The following is a 24,442-nucleotide window of genomic DNA, read 5'->3' as shown; positions in this document are numbered from 1 at the left end:
TTAAATGATCTAACTTCTAGCAAACCTAGAAACTTGCACAGCCATGGCTGAAGGTTGTAAGGAAGGTTGAAAGTCCCTTCCCCCAAGTCAGTTGGCTTTCACATTAAAATCTAGAAGATTAACATCTCATGTTCTTACTCATGCAATTTGCTCTGCAAATAACTTTATTTTAATTAAAAAGCTACTGTCCAGTGTACGTAATGCAGCAGAGACTCACCTTGAGCTGAATTCTTTATGTCCAAAATGGTCTTTCTGATCAAGAAGGCAAACCAAAATACTGGGAAACCCATGGAATATAATTTTAGCTGATAGACTTTTGGCAGCAGAAAGTTATAAAGGTAATTTTGTTCATTCATCCTGGTTTTAATAACTTTGTGATTTTGGAAATGGGTTCTCTCTGGACATTAATCTGTGTAGTTTTATTAAAATCATTGAAGCCAACACAGATATAAACCAGCTGATCAGGTTCAGTAACAGCAGCTTTTTCTTTTTCTTTTTCTTTTTTTTTCTTTATTAAGGATAACAAAATAGGCTTTATCAGCCTCTTGAATGGCTTGCTCTTACTTTGTCCACACACACTGGTTTTGTTTGCCTTGTCTGAGAATAAAGAGAAGAACTTTAAAGGTTTTTAGCTCCTTCTGGGAATGTCTTATTTCCATCAGCTCCCAGGGATGTCAGTGGGAGCTTTGGGGGTGATTAGCAGCCAAGATAACTGTATACATCTTGATGGGATTGGCTGCATCGCTGGTCTAGAGGAGGGCATCTGTACAGCTTTGACAACTTTTTGTGGTCATCCAGGCAAAGGAGGGTAACACCAAATTTATGAAAGACCTTGCACTGGAACTTGAAATGACTCTTGAGTAAAAGCAAAGTTCTTCTCCATGCAATATGAAGCGTTTAAATATATGCTTATAAAATGTATAACTTTGAGGTAACCAGTTGATATCAAGGTCCAGATCAGAAGCTCTTTGGCAGATGTTGTTATTTTATCCTTTTTATAGTCAGTGTAGCAGAATGGCTTCTGAAAGGGTTCTGATGATTAAGGTTTCAAGACAAAGTTTTAGTACATTAAATAGTTATGGTGTACTTCTAAAAGAGTAACGAGTATGTTTGTAGGCTTAGCCATGTATGTACGTATATATGCATTTATATTTCCATGTGTGTCTTTAAAATTATGGACCTGCACTGCCTTCAAGGAAATGTCGATATATAGTAATGACTATGTGGGTTTGGTACTTAGCAATGAAATTATGGTTTTATAAAAACATTCATTTCCATTCTGCAAGTGCTGAATAATTTTCACACTGTGTGATGTTGTAAAATAACCCTCTCTAGAGTTATCATAGTAAGGCATGACAAAGGAGATGACATTTGGATTTTACGCTTCTCCACATCAAGCATGCAAGGAAATTGGACAGGTGACTTATTAACGCAAGAAATTTCTGATACACTTCTGATGAAATGAACCTGGCTAAAATGGATTCTTTACAATTTATTTTCCAATTTTTTCTGTCTTCAACGAGAAATACTACACAGAATATTATTTTGAAGACAACAAAGAGAGGACATCCCCAACTGATCTGTTGGTTATTCAGGTTTACTTTGTGACTGATGCAGTAGAGACTGATGTAGAGGGCTGGAAAATTTCAGTGAAACTGCTGAAAAATAACTCAGTGTCTAATTGCACTGGTGGAGGTAAAGAGAAAATAAGGTAAAAAAAAGATAAAATGTTGCTATGTAGTTTCTTATAAGAAATTTTATAAAAAATTTCAAAAATAACATTTACAGGAAAAAGTTTTCTTTCAGCTCAGGCATAGGAGAAGTTTTTTTCAAAAAAGACATTTTGAAGACCATTAAAACTGACGTTTTCCTCAATCTGGTTGCAAAGTAATGATGGGTTCCCACTCATTTCCTTAAAACTGTTGATTTTTTTAAATTTGTGTAAATCGGCATGCAATCAGACTTTATCCTCCTTTTATTTTTTACATTTCTTGTCATTTTCACAACAGTTAAAATGCAAAGAAAACTACAATGTGCAATGCTGGGGAGGAAAAAGTAATTTAGATAGGATTTACTGTACCTCCTTTGCCACTACTATTTTCATCTTGGCTTAGGACACAAAAGAATAACGGATTCCAGAGAGAATATTTATAATTGTTCTTGGCAGAACTGCTGGTTTACCACTGTAAATTGGCCTACAAACCTCAGAAATTCAATGTGACTTTGATCCATATGAGGTTAAAATCTGACCAACCTTGAAATATGTATATAAATCTTGTATACTTTTGTCTAGTACAGCTTAACTCTGTCATTCATAATAAAAAGATTTCTCTCCTGCATGAGGCTTCCAAGACATTCTCCGCTGTAGTGAAGTTGTGAATCCTTTAAAAACTGCCCTGTGTAGTCTTAGGGAGATAGCAAAAGATATTAAAATATTTCTTTTCAATGCAATGGGAATATTACATAGTCTTAACTATTGAATGTAAAAGCAGTGCCTGTAAATTCTGATGTAGTTTAAAAAAAAATCTCAAAAAGCAAATAGAAACGGGCAACAGAATGGAGTTTCTTTTTCAAGTACGTATAGTGGTAGGATTAATTCATCAACATAATTTATCCAATATTTGGTCTATATATATTTGGTGCCATGAAAGCTCAGTACTGTATATTTCTATATGGGGAGCTCCATCTACCCTGATCCATACTGCGTGCAGTTTTTACTATAAAGATGTTTTCTCCTTCCTATTATGCACAATATTATTTAAGACCTTCAAATTACTTCTTTCTCACGCTCCAGACATCTCCCCTCTATTGGCAAATTTTAAACCTTGTGCTTTACTTTAGACTATTTCTTCAAAGATGACTCTTCTAATTAATTTCAGTGATAAGAATCTTATATACCAAGAGGTAACACCAAGCACTATTCATTGAATTCATGTGAGAAGAAACCTTTACTGAAAATCGTTTCTTATGGTACTCATTGTGAGGAAGAAGCAACAGGGTTATTTTTAGGTGCTTTGAATAGAAATAAAACTACATGACAAGACACAATGCAGATGCAACAAGTGACAGAGCCAAACTAAATAAACCATAAAGTTCAGCGCATCTTCAAATCTTAGCATCCTACTCCAAATCTGGTGCAGCAGAGTTCACTTATGACTTACTGGTTGACCGGAAACCTTAGGAATTTTGAACTTGTAGAGTACAATCAACTAAAAGAAACCCACAAACCCACACCAAAGTTATAGAACTAAATTATAAAGCCAACAAAGACAGAGACATATCTGGAAATAGCTGATATTGATAAAGAATGGCAGCTAATGTGAGCTATTTGCTTTAGGATAGAATTAATATTTTTTTTCTTCTTTTTTTTTTTTTGAAGAACTTGAATGCTGTTTTTTGTTTTGTTTTGTGTTGTGTTTTTTTTTTTTACATCGAAGTTTCTAAAGAAGACTGTGGGTGAATGCTGTAATTCCTGATGACATATTGAGTCTAATTTTTCTGCTTTATCTGATTTTCCATATATTTATTCCAAACTGATTCTGATTCATCTGACCTCTCTGCCTTAAATGATGCATTGTGTGTGGTGGTAATCTTATTAAAGTCTTCACCCCTTAAAACTGACACAAAGAGCTCATTGAAGTTGTTTGCTATGCCCTGTAATCCGCAAGTTCCCTCTGCACACCTCTGTTACCAAGCAGCTGCCCTAACTCCATATTTGCCTTTGTGCTTTTGATGTACTCAAAAACTTTGTACGATCTTTTTCAGCATATTTTGTAGGGAGGTCATCAAAAATTCTTTATCAGCCTTCCCAATTTCCTGTTTATATCTAATCTGCCATTTTTATGTGCCTGCCTGTTCTTGCCCATTGGATTAAGCTTGATTTCTTAAATACCGACCTTTTCCCTATGACAGTATACTTAATTTCCCTACTGATCCATGCAGTCGTGTTTCTTTGGGGTTTTGGGTTTGTTCGGGTTTTTTTGGGGGGGAGAGGTGTTGGTGGTTTTTTCATTTGTTTTGGGGTTGTGTTTCTGGGGGGGGGTGGTGGGGGTGGTGGTGGTTGTCCTAATTGTGGCATTCATTTTACCTGGATATCTAATGCAATATTTCCAAATATTCTTCTGGATACTTGTGAGGGACTTACTTTTTGAGATGATGCTTCTAGGGGTTTTTTCTACTATCTGGTTTTTGTTTGTTTGTTAAAGGGTTTTTTCTGTTTTCTTGGGTTTGGGGTTGTTTGGGGGTTTTTAACTGCTTTTGGTATTTTCATGTAGTTTCCTTTCTTGAAGTTGGTATTTTTTGTTTTGGATTTGGTTGGCCCGATCTCTCACACAACAATGCTAAATCCTATTGCACTGTGCTCTATGGAGCTAGTAGAGCTATACAGAGCAGCTCTCTACTAATAATTTTGAAGACGGCCCCATGCACCACTGAAGAGTCAAAGACTGGTTGTCTAAAAAGGCAGCTATTTATCATAACCAAAAATGTGATCTCTACATCTTGTTTTGATAAGACATTGATCCAGTCTATATATGGCTTCTCTATCATTTCATGATTAATATTTTCACTTTGATCGGGTGGTCAGCAGTGCAATCCTAGTGTTGCATTTTTATTATTAGACTCTGAAATTTCTTACCCATGGAGATTCCATCATACTTCCCTTTTCCTATAATACTTTTATGCTATTACATTTTATGTTATACTTTACATACTACCCTTCTGCTATATGTCCTCCACTGCCATTCTTACAAAGCTGGTAGCCTGACAATGCTTTGTCCTGCTGATTATTCCCCTTCCACCAGGTTTCTGATATAAGTATTATTTTGGGATGGTTCATTGAAGACTTGTCTTCATTCCCCCATCTTTATATTAATGTTCTTAGCATTTATGTAGAAGCACTTGGAAGTTTTGCTTAAGGATGTGTCAATAAATTAAAGGTGTTTTAATGACCCTTCTTTATTTATCCTGATTGAACTTTTTATCCACAACCCCCCCAGCCTTATCTGAGGCACGTTGAATATTAGTGACATATGCTTCAGTGGCACGTCAGACCGAACCAGGAGCTGTTCCACTCTCGTTGGCTTTCCTCTGCTTTCTGTTTGAAAATCTTTTTAATTTCTTTGCCAGCAGCTCTGGCTCTGTTACTGTTAAGGTGCAGTCTGTCCTTCCCTGCACACGTTCCTCCTGTTCAAGAAGTTTCCCCTGTTCATAGGAAGTCCCTTCCTACCTTCACTGCTGACTTGTCCTTGGAGGTTTGGGATCTCTTGGAAAATGGAAAGTGTCTTTTTATGCTATGAGTACAGAATACAGTGAAAACAAGAGGAAAACCAAATATTTTCAGCCTTCAGGGCTACCCATGAGTCTCAGACTTGGTGGACAGGGCGGTGCAGGGGATGGCTGGAATAGTGTCCTGGTGTTTTAGGCAGCCAAATATAGATTGTATAAGCTCTGAGAAACAAGAAGGTGTAAAGATGTTACAGACTCCAGAACAGGTATCAAATGTATGTCAGCCAGACTAATGAATAAGTCCATAATGTGAAAGATGTTATGCATTGTAAGCAAAATGGGACCAAATAAAAACAATTAGTGGCAAAAAGGAATGGGGAAAAGAGGTGTGATTGCTGTGTGGCATAATGAATAGTTAGGTCCACTGATGCATGACAGAGTGATGCAGCTCAGAGTGAGCCCACAAACTGGAAGGTGTCTTCTTTACAGATTGCATCAAACGTGTACAAAAAGCCAATAGAAAACTTGTTTCTCATACTTGAATAGAGCACCAGAGACAGAGAAAGGGTTTTCATTCTCTTTGATCGTATCTTCACCTGCAGAGCATATTTGTTTTAATGTGTGATCATGTTGATGAAATGGACCTGAACATATTGTGGTATATGTTTTCTAATCTTGAAAAGTTAGCTGTTCTTCCACCTTTCCTCACAATAAAGTGGTACTCAAAATCTCCAAATTGATGTAATTTTAGGGAATATAGGTGTGGTTTAATGGGGCCCCCAGATATATCCCACAGCATTTTTTGTTTGATTGTTTAAGTATCCCATCTAGTTCATAAGTGACTGCAGTAAGTCTTGTAAGTATTTAATCCTCCCATGCTTATAGTTAATGTAGTAATGTCACTCTTTGTATCAAAAATCAGACAACCTTCCGGGAATTATTTTGCTGTTATTTTAGAAAAAATAACATATATAAGACCAAAAAGGATGCCTCAAGGATAGTTCAAAATGTTGAAGACTAGAACGTAGATTACTTCTCAGGAAATTTAATTCTAATTGGTGTTAAATGATTTCTTCTTTCCTTGTCAACAGGAAGATTCGGCTGACTGCGGTGGTGTCTCTGGTCTGAGTCCATCGCTGTGGTCTATGGTAGGAATTCAGTTGGTCCTGCTTTGGCTGTTATCTGGCAGCAGACACTGCCAGTTATGACCTTGCTAAACCAAAACCTGCGTAACTTAATCAAGACCCGGCCAAAACGATAGCCTCAGTTTCATTAGGAAAAGGGTCAGCTCTTCAGACAGCAGCAGAACAGCAGCGCTCGTGTCTGGTTATCACTCGTTGTGAGACTCATAAAGGCACCCCCGGTGGCTGCATGTTGGAGTGTCGGATACTTAAACGTGTGTGAATGCTGCATCATCTATGCCATCCAAATGGAATTCTGTATGTGCTCCATTGGGGAATCTAAGATTTTTTTTTTTTTTTTGGTTTGTTTGTTGTTGTAATCTTGATGACTTCATGTAAAAGGGCTCCCCTGATAATAGCTTATGTATATCATTTTAATTTCTTTTAAGCTTTAGATATCTTGAAGATTTATATTCTTTTACATGAACAGTTATTAAAAAAAAAAAAATAGAAAAAAGAAAATGCACTCCCCAATATACATTATTAGCACCATGATGGCTGCTTCGAACATCAGCTTTGTCCAAAGTAGTTGAGTAAAATGCAAATATTGGCTAGTCTTCATCAGAAGTTCAGCATGGTTGAAATGCTTTATGATAAGTGGTTTATTCTTCCAAAATCAATCATGTAGCCACCTAAGATTTGGTAGGTTTATAAATTGTTAGTTTGAAGGAAGGAAGGAAGGAAGGAAGGAAGGAAGGAAGGAAGGAAGGAAGGAAGGAAGGAAGGAGGGAAGGAAGGAAGGAGGGAAGGAAGGAAGGAAGGAAGGAAGGAAGGAAGGAAAGGAAGGAAGGAAGGAAGGAAGGAAGGAAGGAAGGAAGGAAGGAAGGAAGGAAGGAAGGAAAGGAAGGAAGAAAGGAAGGAAGGAAGGAAGGAAGGAAGGAAGGAAGGAAGGAAGGAAAGGAAGGAAGGAAGGAAGGAAGGAAGGAAGGAAGGAAGGAAGGAAGGAAGGAAGGAAGGAAGGAAGGAAGGAAGGAGGGAAACTTCTGTTTTTAGGTATATAAAGTTGCTTGAGAGTTTAACTAAAAAGTGATTCTCATCTTAAACTTGGTGTCATCTGTCAGAAAAATGTTAATTTCAGTGTAATATTCACTTCCTTTTCACAACACAGTTATATATAAAGCTAGTCGAATCCTTCAAAGGCTCAAACAAAAATGCTTGTGAATAAAAAAAACATTAGTTTAAAGGAAGGAAGGAAGGAAGGAAGGAAGGAAGGAAGGAAGGAAGGAAGGAAGGAAGGAAGGAAGGAAGGAAGGAAGGAAGGAAGGAAGGAAGGAAACTTCTGTTTTTAGGTATATAAAGTTGCTTGAGAGTTTAACTAAAAAGTGATTCTCATCTTAAACTTGGTGTCATCTGTCAGAAAAATGTTAATTTCAGTGTAATATTCACTTCTTTTTCACAACACAGTTATATATAAAGCTAGTCGAATCCTTCAAAGGCTCAAACAAAAACGCTTGTGAATAAAAAATGTCTTTGTGATATTTGGACGTTGGTTTCCAAGGGTATTTTGCATGATGATGATGCTATGTTATTGTTTTTCAGTTTGTTTTCTTTGATGGTAGAGTATAGTCCATTGAAAAGGTAACTGAGTGATTCTTTTATTGTGTGAGAAACAGAACATTGCAATGTGTTGCAATCAAATCATATTAAATTATATATTGAAACAGAGCTCTGAATATACTGTGCAATGAAAAAGCTGAGAAAATAGGGTAAATTTAGCTATCGTAACAAAAGGGTTGAGTTGAATTTTTTACAGAATAGCGATCTCACATGAAAACCTGTGTACAGATATTTTAAGTATATAAAAATCAGATTTAACACATTTATTTTTGGAAGTATATGTTCTCTAAGGTTCATATCAGGTTCCCCCTTTGTTTCCTTCATATAAAAATACCCATAATATGAAAACTTCTGCTGTTGCTATTTATTATTGAAAATAGCATATTTAACAGCAAAGTGTCCTGGTTGCTGAGATTAGAAAAAAATCTAAACAAATGGGGAGCCTTGAATCTGTATGTATGCACATTGATACTTGATTGTGAATAATAATTTTAGAAGTTGTTTTTATACAACCTCATTGGTGATACAGATTGGTGCAGTAAATTACAATATTACAGTGTAGCATAGTGTTGATGCAAAATATGATTTGCGCTTTCTTTCTAGTTTTCAGAACTAAACAGTATTGCAAGACAGCTAAACCAATGAATGTGCAACTCTGCTGGTATTGTACAATTCTGCTAACAACTGCAATATGCAAATATTAACATGGCACAATACACTAGCTCTTTAAAAAAATAAAACAATGCAAAGCATTGGTATGTATATGCTGGCGATTGATTGATACAATTTTGATCATGCCAAAAGCTTAAGGAAATAATTGGGCATGCATTAATATCCTATGAAAACTGAAGAAGTTACTCAAAGCCATGGCATGGCTTAAAAGATCAGGTGTCTACTGTAGTTGTACCCATGGCTGGTTTGTTGTTTTTCTTATGTACGTACCTTGGCTCCAGCTATTTATTTTCTCATGAATGAGAGTACAGTGAGTGAAAAAAAATAAAACCTGACCTTTTGTTCAGTGATCAGGTCTAGCTTTTTAAAAAATATCTCTAGTAAAGTCATGGGGCTAAAAGTACACTTAATTGTGTTGGATGACTTCAGGTCCTCCTCAGGGAAGGTGGGCTGATTTTGACAATATGGTGAAGTTAGTCTTGGAGCTCTTCCTTCCAGTCATGTTACTGCACTTCTCTTCACCCTATCACCAGTTACCACCTGACAAAAAATTGGGTTGAGTCTTTCTAATGCTAAGACTGCATCCTGCGTTTTCCTTTAACATGTTCAATTGAAATTTTATGGGAGGAACAAGTTTTGTAGGATTAGGCCAATGCTTACTACACTCATAGCTTTTACTCTAAGATTACTTAAAATACATATTAGTTTGCAGTTTGCTTTTTTAATTTATTGAAAGATCGTCGGTATCTTAAGTTCTCTATAGTTTTCACTTAGCTTCCCAAAAGAAACCCTTCATGGAAAAGTTACGTTATTTAACATTTTGGAATTTGCTCATGCTGGTAGGCCGTATTTTGAGTTACTTAATAAACATTTGATTAGAGCCTGTAGGCAGAAAGAAAGATGGCACAAAGCCCTGCTGCCACAGAAAACACCTTGGCTTTTGCTCTCATCCCGCTTCCCTTAGCGTGCTCAAATACAAAAGGAGGGGGAAGCCCATGCCATGCAGACACGTTAGCCTTCTTGGGTTATCCGAAGAAGGAAAAGTCCTTTGTTCCTCTCCTCTGACCCTCTCTATGACCCGAAGAACCATGTTTCTGTATACTTAGCCTTCCAGCCATGATACCTGTCTGATAGAAAACTCAGGATCTAGCCCTCCCACAAGGGCATAGTAGTGTCTCCAGAGAACCCAATACTTTAAAAAAGAACAAATGAAATTTTGGCTTCTTTTGGCAGCAAGCAATATATATTTTGATTATATCCGAGTGATGGTCAAGATTTTTTAAAATGCATTACCTAGATATCTGCAAATTACAAAAAACAGATAGAAAATGCAATGTGAACTTTAGCTATCTCAAAATGTGAATACCAATCTGTTTGAAATAACTTGCATGAATAAATACATATTCTTATGCAGAAGAGTATCCTTACTCTCACATAATGCATAATAGTCGCCTTCTTTTGTCTGTGAGAGAAGAAACTTGATCCTAGGCTTTAAATTCAGACATTTTCAAATGACAATATGTCGTAAAAAGTTGTTTGTTTTGTTTTGTTTTTTTTTAAAGCCAGATAAAAAGCTCTGTTGATATTTGCTCAGATCCTTTAAAGAGCACTAAGGGAACTGTTGGGACTGTTTCAGTTTACACAAAAGTCATGCAGCCTGTTGAATATCTGACGAATAACCACCATTAAAGTTGTTACAGCATGGTACTGTGCAAAACATGGTCTGAGGACTTAACATGAAAGGTTTCTTTCTAATTTTTCATTTAAACAACCAGCATTACTGCCAAAACACTGACCGTGGTCCATATTTGTAACAGGTTTTTAACATGACATAGCAGGTTTGATTGACAAGATTTTTAGGTCCTGTACCTTTAAGACTTTAGTATGATCTTTTTCATGTTTCTAACGCTTGAGGCTTTACTGCTTAACTTGACAAAAAAAACAGTGTTGCTGCCATTTGTAAGTTTTCCTATAATATTCCTTTTACTAACTTAAAAACTGGCCTTACTGGGTTCAAATAGGCAGTATCCCTTTTAAGTGACCTTTGAAACCCAAGTGTTACTTGCTGCGGTGGAGAGTTTTTCAGTATCACTGAAGAGACATTAAAACCTTTTGTTCCCGTTAACACTTAAGCTCAGAAAACGTGCTTAGTATGTCTTAATTTCAAAACACAACCTCAGTCCCACTGGTCCTAAAAATTCAGATGCTAGCACGCTGGTTATTAAGAAGTATATTAACGCCTACGAGGCACCGCAACGCACTGGGGTGTTTCTGGAATGTCGACCGAAGGTGAAATCTTAATAACTCCTTCCTTAGGATAAATTTTACCCTCGCTTCATCAGGCATCCTAGCCTTTAACAAAGGCCAGATTTATTATTATTTTTTTGTCATACCACAATGTTAATATTGTTAATACTCATTGTACACTACTGTAAAAAGATTAAAACAAAGTGTCTGAAAACAATTCAAGAGTTTTGAAAAGTTAGCCTCACCCTCTTCCCAGCTACTCGCATCTGTCCTGTTTATGGTTTAAAAGAAAAACATCATCTTGAAGAAATAATTTCACTGAGGCTAAAGGGATACTGTCTTGTTCAGATGCCATGAAATTGCGATTGTGATCTGACAAAGCTGTCTTCTCTTCTTGTGTTGTACGGAATGTCTGGATCATGCTTTCTGGGATATTTTTATTGAAATGCTCAGTGTGCGTTTCTGCAAAAAAAGGCTTGGTTGCTCCTACAAGGCAAGCAGGTCTTTCTCCCTTTTCTTGTGTTCTCTTGACACTTTTGTGGAACTTGACGAGCCTGGAAAAATAATTTTTTTGTAAAAATTTGTACAATAATGTTATAAAAAGTTTATAATCCTAGAACTGTTGTGTTAATTCTTGTGCAAAAACAGTATATTCAGAATAAAAGTTTATCATTTAAAATCAACAACTGCCCTATAACTCTGTTCACTCTGTAATAAAACCGTGTAAATTAGAGCCTACATAATTTGCTATACGACACTTCTGAGTTTGCACCTAAGTGTCTGAAAGAGATAGATTTTCCAATGTGGAGACAGTGATTTAACACACTTCTTACTGGGGTTCAAAGGAGGGCGTGCAGTAAACCCTCATTTCTGCTTCATTTGAGGCTATGAAACTTTCAAAAAAGCTAAAGAAGAAATTGTAACCAATGAAAACTGAGAGTCTGTAAAGCACTCAGTAAAATAACAGTCTGCAAAGTATCTGAAGTAGCCCTGTTGTTCTGAAACAATTGCTTTTGGAAGGATTGTCATTTACTAACTTGTAAACATTGATGAAGTCCAAGGGTTCATTCACATGAAGAAGCAGACTAAAATCAGATGGCTCAGATGGGTGCTGCCCAAGTTGTTGCCCCACCTCTGACAGAGATTGCTGCATGATTTATGAATCGGCTTCTGTACCGCTACCGTCTCAGCTAAGCATTAAATTCAAAGTGGATCTATGTACCTTAATAAACAGGCTTGAGACGTTCGGGAGTTGCTTCGCTGGGTTTTCAGACTTACTGTGGTGGCACTGACAATCTCCGTCAGAAGGGCAGGGCAGATGGCTGCAAGTGGTAACTGCTTTAGAAGCCTGATTTTAATCCTTGACTGTGTATGTGTCAAAGCCCAGAGAGAATGGCAGTCGTAAATTACTGCTGGATTTACCGAATCCCTGAGGAGTCAGATAAGAGAGTAAGAAATCAAATGCAGATTCTAATGCTGCAAAGTAACAGATCGCCCATGTGGAAATGCTACAAGGCAGCGCATGACACTGCACATCGACATCCAGAGATTACTGGCCTCAACTAGATTAAACATTGCCGCCTAACTACATGATTAGCCCCACATGCTGAACTCATTGTATCATGTTTTCTGTATGCTGACTGCCATTGAGATGTAGAAATAAATAAAAACCCCAAATTCCTTCCTGGTACATGTTTAATTTAAATTCTGTCTTACAATACACAATTCATTATGTACCGGGAGCAGACACTTTCAGAAAACAGGGGGTTTCTTCCCCCACTTCTGGAACGTACAAGCATCTTTGACTTCAGCAGTTTGATTTGGGAATGGCTGCACTGCAGTGAGATATTCTATACTTGTCCCTGCTGCAAATCAAGCCAGAATACACTTGGCCTGTCATCTGATATTATTTTGAGAGATGAATTCACATTGTCCAATGCAGCTCTATTGCTGCTAACCATCTCCCAAAATCAAGAAGTTATGTAACACTGATATTATAAAACCCCTTCGCTGTCACATCTATTAGCCCAGCGCTCCTTGAAACGCACACCCTAAATGGTACAACATCTTCTCTGCCTGTTGCAAAAGACATGGAAAACAACGTCTCCCTTTCCAATGGGCCATTAGGAGCTTTTGTTCCCAAAGTGTGTATGGGGGAGGAGGGAAGGAAATGAGACTTTTCCAGGAGAATTATCTTCTCTCAATTCTAACTGTATTTCTTCTAAATGTGTTTTATATATATATATACACTTCTCAGTTTTCCTGATTGACAATAGCACATTCCCAGAAGCCAACTGGTCCTTTTGAAACCTTGTTCAAAAACCCAGAAGCCTTTTATTAAAGGCTCCCCTTTTGGTAGAACACCCACCCTCTGGTTCTTTGGGGGTTTGAACCTCTTTTTCTTTGGATCTCACAAGCATTTTCTTGACTAGATCTCCAGTGTACATCCTATGTTTTGTAGAACAGGTATTCAAACTTGGTAGTAAGTGTTTTCCTTGGGAAATGGTAAACTTGTTTGTGATTTGTCTCTCCTAACTGTAGTTGTCTACAATTAGTCATGAGTCCACTCAAGAGCGAAAAGAGTTTAGGAGTTTGCTATGCAAGCCGCTGGTCTGCCCAGGCTTTGAGCATCTGTCTTCATGATCAGAAGGTGGATTCTTAAAAAAGAATTTACTGCTGCTGTTTCACTAGCATGCCTTTTCAAAGAGACGAATTATCACATTAAGTAAAAACTGCATCTGCTACTTTATCCATTATTTTCACGCTATTTTTTTAATGGGCTTGTAGTGCTGCTAGGTTCTGACAGCAGTTCTGAGAAAGGAAATATGAAATATAGGACTTCAGTGGTATTCATTCTTCCTCTTCAAGAAAATCTTTCAATTATTTTTTCAGTCACTGAATTAGTTATTTTATAAATGAAACAAATCTTGTGGAATTGAGAATGGAAGCAATCTCAGAATTCCCATTTTAACTTTGGTTGCTTTAACCCAGTCTCTTCGTGTAACCCAGACTCTTGTAACCTCAGCCTCCATTCTGTGTCTTGATTATTTAAAAATAAATTTTTGGAGCATTGTAATACACACACATAGACTATAGAGAGGGTAATTAACATGCTTGGAACACTGACTAATAGTGCTATGTTTTGGTATGTGTGGTTAGCATGTGTTATTCTGGTAAGCTATTTTGAGAGTCCAGGCAATTAGTACTCACTATGGTAAGAGTTAGTCAGTTTGCCTTATAAGCTCTCTTATATCTTCAGGAATCAATTAGCTCTAAGAGAAAATTGCAGGCAGCTGAGGTTCAGCTCTGCCTGGAAAGATACTGTAATACTTAATTTCTAATTGCCTGGAAATCAAGAGCAGTCTCCTGTTCCGGTTACCTGTAGTCTGCACAAAGGATAAAAGACTCCATATAATGGTAGGATTTGCTTTTGCCATCTTTTGGGAATTCCGGTACGGGAAATAACATGCATGAAAACTTTGAGAACTTGGGGCTGAATCCTATGCAGTGGGAATCCCTAGGGGAGCACCAAGTGATTCGCTAGGTGTCTGTGTTCCCAGGCTGATCACTCAATATAGTCAGTGGAGGAGGGAGAACTATTCAGATGGCCAGCCACTGGAGGTTTGATTGTAGCTGCAGCTGCGCAGACAACCTTGCTATTGACATTGAGGCATGAGGATGGCTAGATCCAGAGAAAGAGACCAAGCAGTGGAGATATATGAATTCAAAACGTGATTATTCCGTTCTGTTCTTCTAGGATCAAGGTCTGGGCTCAGTAAATTCCACCTAAGGGAAGACAGATGTGAAACTTAGCTCTTAGCTACCAGAGAATGATACAGACTTATGTCTGCTTTAACAGCCAGTGCTATGCAGACATAGTGGAAGAGCTGCCAAACTCCAGGTCCTGAGAGAAGCTTGTTTTGGTGGCTGTGGTTAGAGCACGGTCTAGGCCAACACTGAATTCCTTCCAAAGTGGAGGGGAGGTAGTGGTGATGGTGAAGGGGATATTAAGGGGATATTACTCATCTTTTGCATTGTGTGCTTCCACTTTAAGTACTTGTCTCAAAAGTGTAAAATCTGTTTCCAATCTATTGTCTTGTCTGAGGATATCTATGAGAGAGGGAATGTGAGCACTTAGAAACAGAGGCAGTGATGAAATCCAGCCTACAAGCTAGATGGCTACTTTGAATGGTCTTGCCATCGGGCTGTTGAAGAAAGGTCTACAATAAGCAGTAAAGCAAGCAGCTTTAAACTTTTATTTATTTATTTATTTTTTAAAGAAATTGTTTTCACTTCATTATGGCATGTGAAGAAATGGAGAGGCAGGTAGAAGTTGAAGATCTTCTGGATCTTCTGGATTCCAGAACTGGTAGAGTTCTGGAAAGGTCAGGTATTTCTACCTATGTAGATGGCAGTGGTGTGCAGGGTATTCAGCATCACAGCTTTGTGTGTCTGGGGTCCTAAATTTTTACTAAGTCACATTTTAGTTCTTAGGTGCTATGATTAGGGATTCTGAAGTTAGACAGTGTTTCTGGGACACTTCTGAATCTGGTATTTATGCTATTAATCATTTGAGTTTTCCTTTGGCTGATTTTTTATGTTATTATTCCAGTCTAGCAAGTCACACAGTGTCAAGCTTTAAAACACATCCTTAGTTTTCAGTGAATGAAAAGTCTCCTCATCCACAAGGAAAGCAGTTGTGCTTAAACCTAAGCACTAAGTGCTAAGAGGTAGGATTGAGCCCCAGCTTTGGTTTTAGTAAACTATTTTATTGCTTGGAAAATGTATTGCTCATATATTCAAACAGAAATTCTCTATCCACTTGTGCTTGTATCCAGCTTTGCATAATCCTGGAGCTGGGGCAGTAGCATGGAAGAACAGTGGTGACAGATTGCTTATTTTGAGGATCACCCAAACACTGCTTTAACTGTCAGCTCATGGTACAGTTAAGAAAGTTTTCTTTTCTTGAACCTGAGTTGCTGTACCAGCAGAAATGTGAGGGTAACATGGCCTAGAGGGAAACAAATAGGAAAGGATTTTGAAGTTACAGGAGCCTGCAGAGAGGGCACATCTGGCACCATGGCAGTGCCAGCACTGGGAGGGTTGGGAAGAGCTGTTATACCTAAATGAAGCAAACTGGTGTATCTGTATCTCTGTCTCCCTCTATTAAAAACAGGAAAATCAATGTACTCCATCATATCTGAGTTTTCAGATGCCTAAAATTTCACCGAGAAAAATCACAGAATCACAGAATGGTTTGGGTTGGAAGGGACCTTAAAGATCATCTAGTTCCAACCCCCCTGCCATGGGCAGGGACACCTCCCACTAGACCAGGCTGCTCAAAGCCTCATTCAGCCTGGCCTTGAACACTCCCAGGGATGGGGCATTGACAACTTCCCTGGGCAACCTGTTCCAGTGCCTCACCACCCTCACAGTAAAGAATTTCTTCCTAATATCTAATCTAAACCTACCCTCTTTCAGTTTAAAACGTTACCCCTCATCCTATCGCTCCACTCCCTGATAAAGAGTCCCTCCTCATCCTTCCTGTAGGCCCCTTCTAGGTACTGGCAGGGGCTATCAGGTCTCCCCAGAGCTTTCTTTTCTCCAGACTGAATAACCCCATCTCTCTCAGCCTGTCCTTATAGGAGAGGGGCTCCAGCCCTCTTCGTGGCCCTCCTCTGGACCCGTTCCAACAGGTCCATGTCTTTCTTGTGCTGGGGACTCCAGAGCTTCTCACAATACTCATAAGTAAATCAGAGAGAATAGCTTTCAACTGCTTACTCCTTCTTGGGCAATATAGGTGTTAAACTAAGATTTTGAGGTATTAAGATTTTTAGAGGAAGTATGCATGTGGACATAAATATTTTTATGCCTTTTAGATACTACTCATGGGCGTCTAAGCTGGTGTGCTTTGCTTTCACAAGGTCAAACAGCCCCGCTGTGCTTTTCTGTGGCAGATGACATGAGTAAAACCATGCTTTAAAGCAGCCTGCAAGTGAGGCCTCCTTTGCAGAGTGTGAAAGAGAATCTACAGCGTGATACTTGATTTTTTAGAATCTATGTCTTAAATAGAAACTGGTCTTGTTCTGAATGAAAAGCTACCCTGGACACTGCACAGATAGGTACCTTTATTGTTTCCAGAAGAAGTTGTCTCATGTAAATGGATATTCTGTTACTAGAAGGCTTAAATAGCCATTTAAAAATTACAGAATAGTGTGGAATGCTATATTTTATGGCTCAGCTGTATTCACCCTGCTGTAACTAACTGCTGGACTGCCTTCACCATAGCTGAGGCTTTTGCCCGCAATTGATAATTCATCTGATTTGCACAGTCCAGTAAATCCCAGAATTATGTTCCAAAACAGTGCAGATGATGATGACAATGTTAACAGCAGAATAGTTTGGGTTTTTCCCACTGAACCCAACCAACCAACCAACCAAAATCCCCAGATTATTAATCCTTTTAAAAGTAACCAAAAAAATACGTGATTGAACTGATTGCCATTGAGAAACAGTATTTTTCATTGCTTCAAAATGTTAGTATCTTTCTGCACTGTGGGGTGGTTTTTTTCAAGTTTGTAATGTGCATGTAATGAACCTGTATCAAAATCAAAGCCAAGCTAGTTCATTTTTAAGTGTAATGTGGAATGAGTTACTGGACACAGCCTTTCTCCAATAGGTACAGAATCTGTTATTAAAACTATAAGAAATTTAATAGCTACAGTTTTGTAGGCTATCAGGCATTTAATAGCTTTTATTCTCGGTAAAATGAAATTCACCGTTGCTGATTCAAACAGCTAATTTCAATTCTGAGCAGCTCTGAAATGTGAAGTGATTCTATCAGTTGTATATTAGTGAGGTTATATTTAAATTATAGCTAAATACTCCATATCTTGGTACAATGTTGCTAGGGAAAAATGAACTCTGTACTTAAAACTTAAAGGCCTGTATCTGTCTAAACATAAAAAAATCAGATTGTCCTGTACTGTTGTTTTCTGACACTGTTATACTTCGTAATGTACTTAAGGAAGAACCTGGATTTTCAAGGCTGCCAAGCATTTGCCACTCAGAGCAGAACCTAAAAAAGGAGACCGAAGGATTAGCCACTTCCGAAAAGCAGGTATATTTTATTAAGGGAAGTAAGTACTTCTTGGGGGAATCTTAACCAGCCTAGAAAAGACAGTTGCTCTGGCTCTTCCTCTAGGCTAATGGCAACAAGAAGCTTGAAGCCAGTGAGCCACGTAAGAATAAAAAGATATGAGGTGCCAGACTCTGTATCACAAATAGAGACTCTCTGAAGTTTGTGCTGATACCCAGTGAGGTTGGTACCAGTCCTGTTCACACCTCATCATTTAGGACAGTGATGATTGTTCTATGCCACCCATTTCTCCCCCGTGCTGGCCCAGGCAGGCTGCTGGCAGAGCTCAAGCCCTGCGCTCAGCCGCGCGGCCACAGTGCAGCTGTTGCAGCAACGGCAGGCGCCTTCCAAGCATTTCTACACACAAACACGCAGCGGAACTAGCCCCAGTCTCTGTATTTGATGACATTACTCACCATTGGTCGGAGGAAAACCTGACAGATGAAATTCATAATTAAAGCCACAAATAATAGAATTTGAAAAGTATGTCTAGAGTGTCTGGATATAGTTTTGCACGGAGTAATACAATCTTTGGCAGTGCCAGGCAATTGCCTTTTGGAAACATTGGGTGGCCTGAAATTAATTTGTTTAGCTTTTGCTTATGTAAAAATGTTCAACTTCACGACAACATCTGTTGAGAACCCAGAGGTTATAGCTGTCCAACTTGCATTTATATGAAATAGAACCAGATGCAGCTGTTGGGAGAAAGACTATAAAATCATCTGAATAATTTTTCAGTGACTTCACCGATATTTTGTCTCGTGTTTTCTTACAATTCATGATTAATATTTTTAAAGGTGATTTATCTTTCATCTTAGGTTCCACTGTTGTTGACATAACCTTAAGAAAACCTGATAGAGCTTGAGAAAAAAGAACGTTTGCTAAATGTAATATTTTTATATATTTCTATTAGGAAAATATGAATTAAAGTCTGTACAGTTATAAATTATGGATATTAGAAGAAAATTATGGGCTTCTTTTCTTTCTTTTTTTTTTTTTCTTTTCTCCCAAGTGGAGCAAAGCTGAAGAAATCTTGCCTTTTATTGTCCTGCTGTGGCTGATAGCACTATGCCAAGTGGATTAACTGATTGTCCCTTTGACTCAGCAACTGTGATTGATAGAGGTAGAGTATATGTAGCAGGCGCTGTCTCTACCTCTTTTGTACTGTAACAATTAAAGGACATAAGACTCATCTTCATTTCTGGTTGTGGAAATTCAAGAAACATTTGTTCTGAAAATAGAAATGGTATTTATGGAAAAGCTTTCTGAGGTTTCTAGTAGTACCATCTGGTTGCTTCACCAAACAATCGTTGCAGTCAATTGTCTGAAAAGCATAGAACTGAAGCACTTGCTTTAAATTTAGCACTTGTTTCACTGTATTGCTGGGGGCAAAATTGCACATGCATAAAGCCAAGTATGTGTTTAAATACTCTCACTGAATAAAAGTATTTAACAGCTAATAAATACATTGATGTCTACAGTGGGAATTCAGTTATGCTCCTTTTCAAAGCTACTTTTTTCTTGAGATATCAGTGCTAATTTCGTCTTTTGCTACTTTGGCGTTGCATATATTCATGCTTTAAAAAAAAAATTAAAAGTACCATTTTTAAGAATGACACCTTAAACTCTCAAAATGAGCTATTGTAATTTTCCGTATGCCAAAAAAAAAGCAAAAAAAGGGAAAAGTGTGTTCTCTATGAGAATTTTTAAGTTATTGCAACAAATGACAAAATTATCAATAAACTCCTATTTGAATCACTATGACATCTCAGGACTTATGTGACACTTAGTGACACATCAAACCTTCATGGGGAAATGAAATAACTACTAAAAGTGTGATGAAATGTTGTGAGCTTTGTTCTTTGTAACAATTCCATATCCCTATTGCAAAGATTGTAAAGAAAATACTCCAGCCATATTCCTGCTTCTTTCCAAAGCTGTTGCATGAGTTGATCCCTAGTTTATTTATATTTTTGGGCAAGGGAAAGAAGTCAGTATTTCCATCAGATAACGTCATGTTCAGTATTAAGAGTTCACTTCCCCCCAAAAAGAGTAAGCGGTAGTCATGGGGAAAAGGAAAACTTTGATCTCTCAGATCCTCAAGGTTTTTATCTAATTATCAAAAACTCCAAAGTTAAGGCTCAGGTTTTATTTTTACATACATGCAAAGAAGGTAAATACCCCAGAAATCTAATAGCCCATAAAGCTTGGGACACATTCAGGGGGTGTAAAAAAATAACCAGAATGACCTCTAGTCTCTCAGGTCTCCTGGGAAATGGGGGAGAAGCTTGAAAGGATGAATGTGGAGTATGCTATTTAAGAGCACCAGTGGATCTTCTTGGAGTTACTAACTGACCATGGTATCAGAGAGTTATTCCATACGATACCCTAAAATGTGGCTCTCACGCCCACCTCCATTCCAGAGAAGACAATTCTACTTCTGAAATGTAAACTTTCACATTCATAAGTGATTTATGGTGTTAAACCTTTGTTGGACAGAATCACCGCAGATGGATACTAGGCACAATTGCTTTAATGATTGTTAATCAGCTGAAAAAAATGCCATACATTAAACTTAAAAACATGTGTATTGTCTATTGTCTATGCAAATTGATAGGTCCAGTTATCTAGGCTAGATTAATTCTCATACTGAGGAGCAGTTCCATTACTTTATTCCAATAAAAGCAAAATGCCTTTAATAAAAATATTATAAAACAGCATGGCCAGCAGGTCAAGGGAGGTCATCCTCCCCCTCTACTCTGCCCTGGTGAGGCTGCATCTGGAGTTCTGTGTCCAGTTCTGGACTTCCCAGTTCAAGAAGGACAGGGAACTGCTGGAAGGAGTCCAGTGGAGGGCTACAAAGATGATCAAGGGACAGGAGCACCTTTCTTTTGAGAAAAGGCTGAGAGACCTGGGTCTGTGTAGCCTGGAGAAGAGAAGGCTGAGAGGGGATCTCATCAATGCTTATAAATATCTAAAGGGCAGGTGTCAAGAGGATGGGGTCAGGCTCTTCTCAGTGGTGCCTGGTGACAGGACAAGGAGCAACGGACCCAAGCTGGAACACAGGAAATTCCATCTCAACATGAGGAAAAACTTCTTTACTTTGAGGGTGGCAGAGCACAGAGAGATTGTGGAACCTCCTTCTCTGGAGATATTCAAAACCCGCCTGGATACGTTCCTGTCCAGTCTGCTCTCGGTGAACCTGCTTTGCCAGGAGGGTTGGACTAGATGATCTCTGAAAGTCCCTTCCGACCTCTACAATTCTGTGATTCTGTGATTGTCAGGTAAGTTTGAGATTGTCTTTTATTCAGTGGCTTGTTTCTGAGCTTTTAAAGTCCGGTTTCTTCCTATTTTTCTATGAAAAAAAGGTTTTGTTGTTTTTTTTTTTAAAAAAAAAGAGAAAGCTGAGCTTCTCAGACACCAGGTGCAAGTTTTTAAAACTGAGGAATACTGAGAGACTCCTGATAGAAAAAGATAAAAATTGGCAAAGTTGTTTTGGGAGAGTGGGGAAGCTTTTTTTTTCTTTTTTTGTCCTTTATGCACCTGCACGTTTTACACTGTTTTTTAAACAGCTGTGTTTGGTGGTGTAAGTGTTGCCTGTCACAAAACATATGCCCCAGCAATCACAAGAAACTGTAAGCTGTTCGGTGACTCATGAAGTTTCTCAGAACACTTTTCTAACAAATAAATTAATGTATTTCATAACCACAGAGCAGCATTTACAATCAGTGCTAGAAAGATGAATGTCGGGTAATGCAAGACATATGTGCCTTTCTTTTCCTATTGGTGACATTTTTTTTTACTCTGAGACCTATGAAAATGGATTGAAGATAGATTTTTCTTACTCTGGCCCATGCTGAAACTCTATAACCATCTTGCCCTCTATACAAAATCCTAGATGTAAAGTGGACAGAAGTTTTGTTTAAAGTGCAAGGAAGATACAAATATGAGATGGAAACAAGAATGTCATAACAATATATAAATAAATAATGGATATACGAGATCAGTATCCTGCAAACATAGGGCACATGAACGTCTCGTGTGGGCTGTCCTGCTGACTTCAGTGGAAAGCTCATGTGACTTGTTGAATTATCTAAACAAGAATTCTTTTGTTAGGCACGGGAATAGCTCTACAGTACATCATTTGCTTCTTTCAGGAATGCATGTTCTTGCATAAGAGAAATTGAGGTTGGATTTAAGGTCAGGGCATTACTCCTTCCTCAAAGTTCATGCACTGAGATAATAATAATAATAATAATAATAATAATAATAATAATAGTCATTATTATTAGTAGTAGTAATAATAATAATGAAACTCTTATTTCTTTTGTACACTTCTGAGATCACCGCTCCAAGTTCAGGTACCTGAATTTCATCATTCCTTTCATAGATATTCTTTTGCATTTCCTTGTAAATGCCAGAGCTAGGTAAAATGTGGCGTGAAGTATCACATCAGTTTGGAAATGCAGTGGATTAAACATCAGTTTGCTCACGATTCTGCTTATGGTGAAACAGCAGAGAAAAAATATTCATATTCAACATGGGAACTTCAGTGTCTTCTCTCTTCTTGCAGAAGTTAACAAAGCTCAGGATGAGCTTTGCTTCTCACTGTCTCCACCGCGCACTAGAGAAGGGCCATTCTCTGTTAAAAAACAAAAACAAAAACAAAACAGGACCCAAAAAACCTCAACAAGATATGTTATTTAAGCTACAAAGGACTTGAACTCTGTCCAGAGCTATGAGTCTACAATAACACCCCTGGGCATCTTTTTAGAAGGAGAGTTACTGCTAATTGTTTAGATGATGGTCCTGATAGAAGGACCTCTTGTGGGATTTGTTGATACCTTTTTCTCCCTTGTTGTCTTCCCAGGCCAGGCTGTGATGTCTGCTTTTCTTATTTAAGACCTTATTCACATTACAGTACTTAGGGAAGTGCTGTGTAGGGTGCACCTTCACTTTCCCTTACAGTTCTGCCCTAAGAATTTCTCCTACTGATAGAGGAAAAGAGCACACATATGTATGTAACAAAAAGTGTTTATTATCCTTGCATTAGCTTAGTGCTTTTGAATGCTTTTTCAATATAACACTAATTGTTTAATGCAACCTGTGCCAAATTCAAATATTATGTTTTCTCTTCAATTTTGGATGAGGTCTTTATCTCCTTCCTGTTTTATATCTATGCTGACAGGTTTATGACATTGCTACTATGTTTTCCCAACTAGAACAGTATAGCCAACTGCTCCTAGCACTGGAAAAGTACTGGTGGAGGTCTTAGAAATGATGGGTGTGAGATTTGTGAATAGCTGAGCTCTCATGAGCCATTACCAACAACAACAAGCTGATGTTTGTTAGATGCTGCTCATGTCCATAACATCAATAAATTCTGCAGTCTCATAAAAACAGCCTTTGTAATTACAGTTTTGACTGGAGTGGTTGCTGTAGGATATACCAGAAGATGACTGCTTTGTGTAGATTATAAAGGGTGAAAATTCTCCTACCTGAGGGTCACATCCTATCTGTAACTAAAATGCCATCTGTATAGAGCAGCAGAGGAGGTCTCAGTCACTTCAGCATTCTCCTAATATAACCCAAACCACCGCAGGGCTGCAGTAGGTCAGAAACAGTTAGTCTGGGGCTCACAACCACAAACATTTAGCTCTTTTAATTGTGGTTAATGGGAAGTAGGAATTCAATGACGAGCCTAATTCAGGCAAAAAGCTTACAGAGTAAAATAAATAATTAAAAAAAATCATTGGCCTAGATTAGAGACAAATTTCCCCAAGCCATTAGCTATGGCTCACCACAGTCTACAGCCTTGGCTAAAGATACACCTTCACAGTGGGGCTGCGTGGGTAAAGCTGTTTCACCAGGCATGTAGCATCAATCAAATTCCTAATGTGGGACAATTTTCCAGCTACTTTCTGAAGTTAGAATGAATTCCAAAATGAGGCTGGTGGATGGATCCAGATGCAAATGCTAATTGCAAAGCCCCTCAGATGTGGGGTGCATTAGATGTAGCTCTGTACCACACAGCCTTAATCCCATCTCTAATTACAATCAGCCTAAGGGAAGAAAACAGAGAAATCTTGTCAAAAATGGGCCAAAACCCAACCATGTGAAGATACATTACCATGCTGCACAAGTACAACCTATGTAATGCAGATGACTGGGCCAAAAAGATTATAATATACTCTCTGGCTTTAAAATGTAGGGGTCACACTCTAAGTTCATACTCAGAACTCATCTGGGAAATTGTCTCTGAGATTTTGTTGGCATTTCCACATGGTTAATTATTCCTTTTTTATTTTCTCCCATTTTGCACAGGAGTGTAGCTTCTCTCCAGCTTCACACTCAGTGCTGAGACAATGAACTCCCTGCCCTCGGGGCTTGCCTACTTCCATCTAACTGAAGGGAGGTGCCT

At 38.2% G+C, this 24,442-nt stretch overlaps 1 protein-coding gene across 4 annotated transcripts in view; it reads left to right on the top strand.

Moving 5' to 3' along the window:
- Nucleotides 1-11,569, top strand: part of CACNA2D1 (calcium voltage-gated channel auxiliary subunit alpha2delta 1) — a 429,793-nt gene extending 418,224 nt beyond the window's left edge. For 3 of the 4 annotated variants that reach the window (XM_054196028.1, XM_054196020.1, XM_054196006.1), the window contains one exon: nt 6,318-11,569. In XM_054196028.1, coding sequence (XP_054052003.1) covers nt 6,318-6,434 — 117 coding nt within the window. In that variant the 3' untranslated portion in view covers nt 6,435-11,569. The remainder of the gene's footprint in view (nt 1-6,317) is intronic. The other variant, XR_008465561.1, reaches the window with a different exon arrangement.
- Nucleotides 11,570-24,442: the final 12,873 nt, after the last annotated feature.

Source organism: Rissa tridactyla, chromosome 1 (assembly GCF_028500815.1).
Source record: "Rissa tridactyla isolate bRisTri1 chromosome 1, bRisTri1.patW.cur.20221130, whole genome shotgun sequence".
NCBI classification, from domain to species: domain Eukaryota; kingdom Metazoa; phylum Chordata; class Aves; order Charadriiformes; family Laridae; genus Rissa; species Rissa tridactyla.
This window is presented reverse-complemented; position numbering and strand designations above follow the sequence as displayed.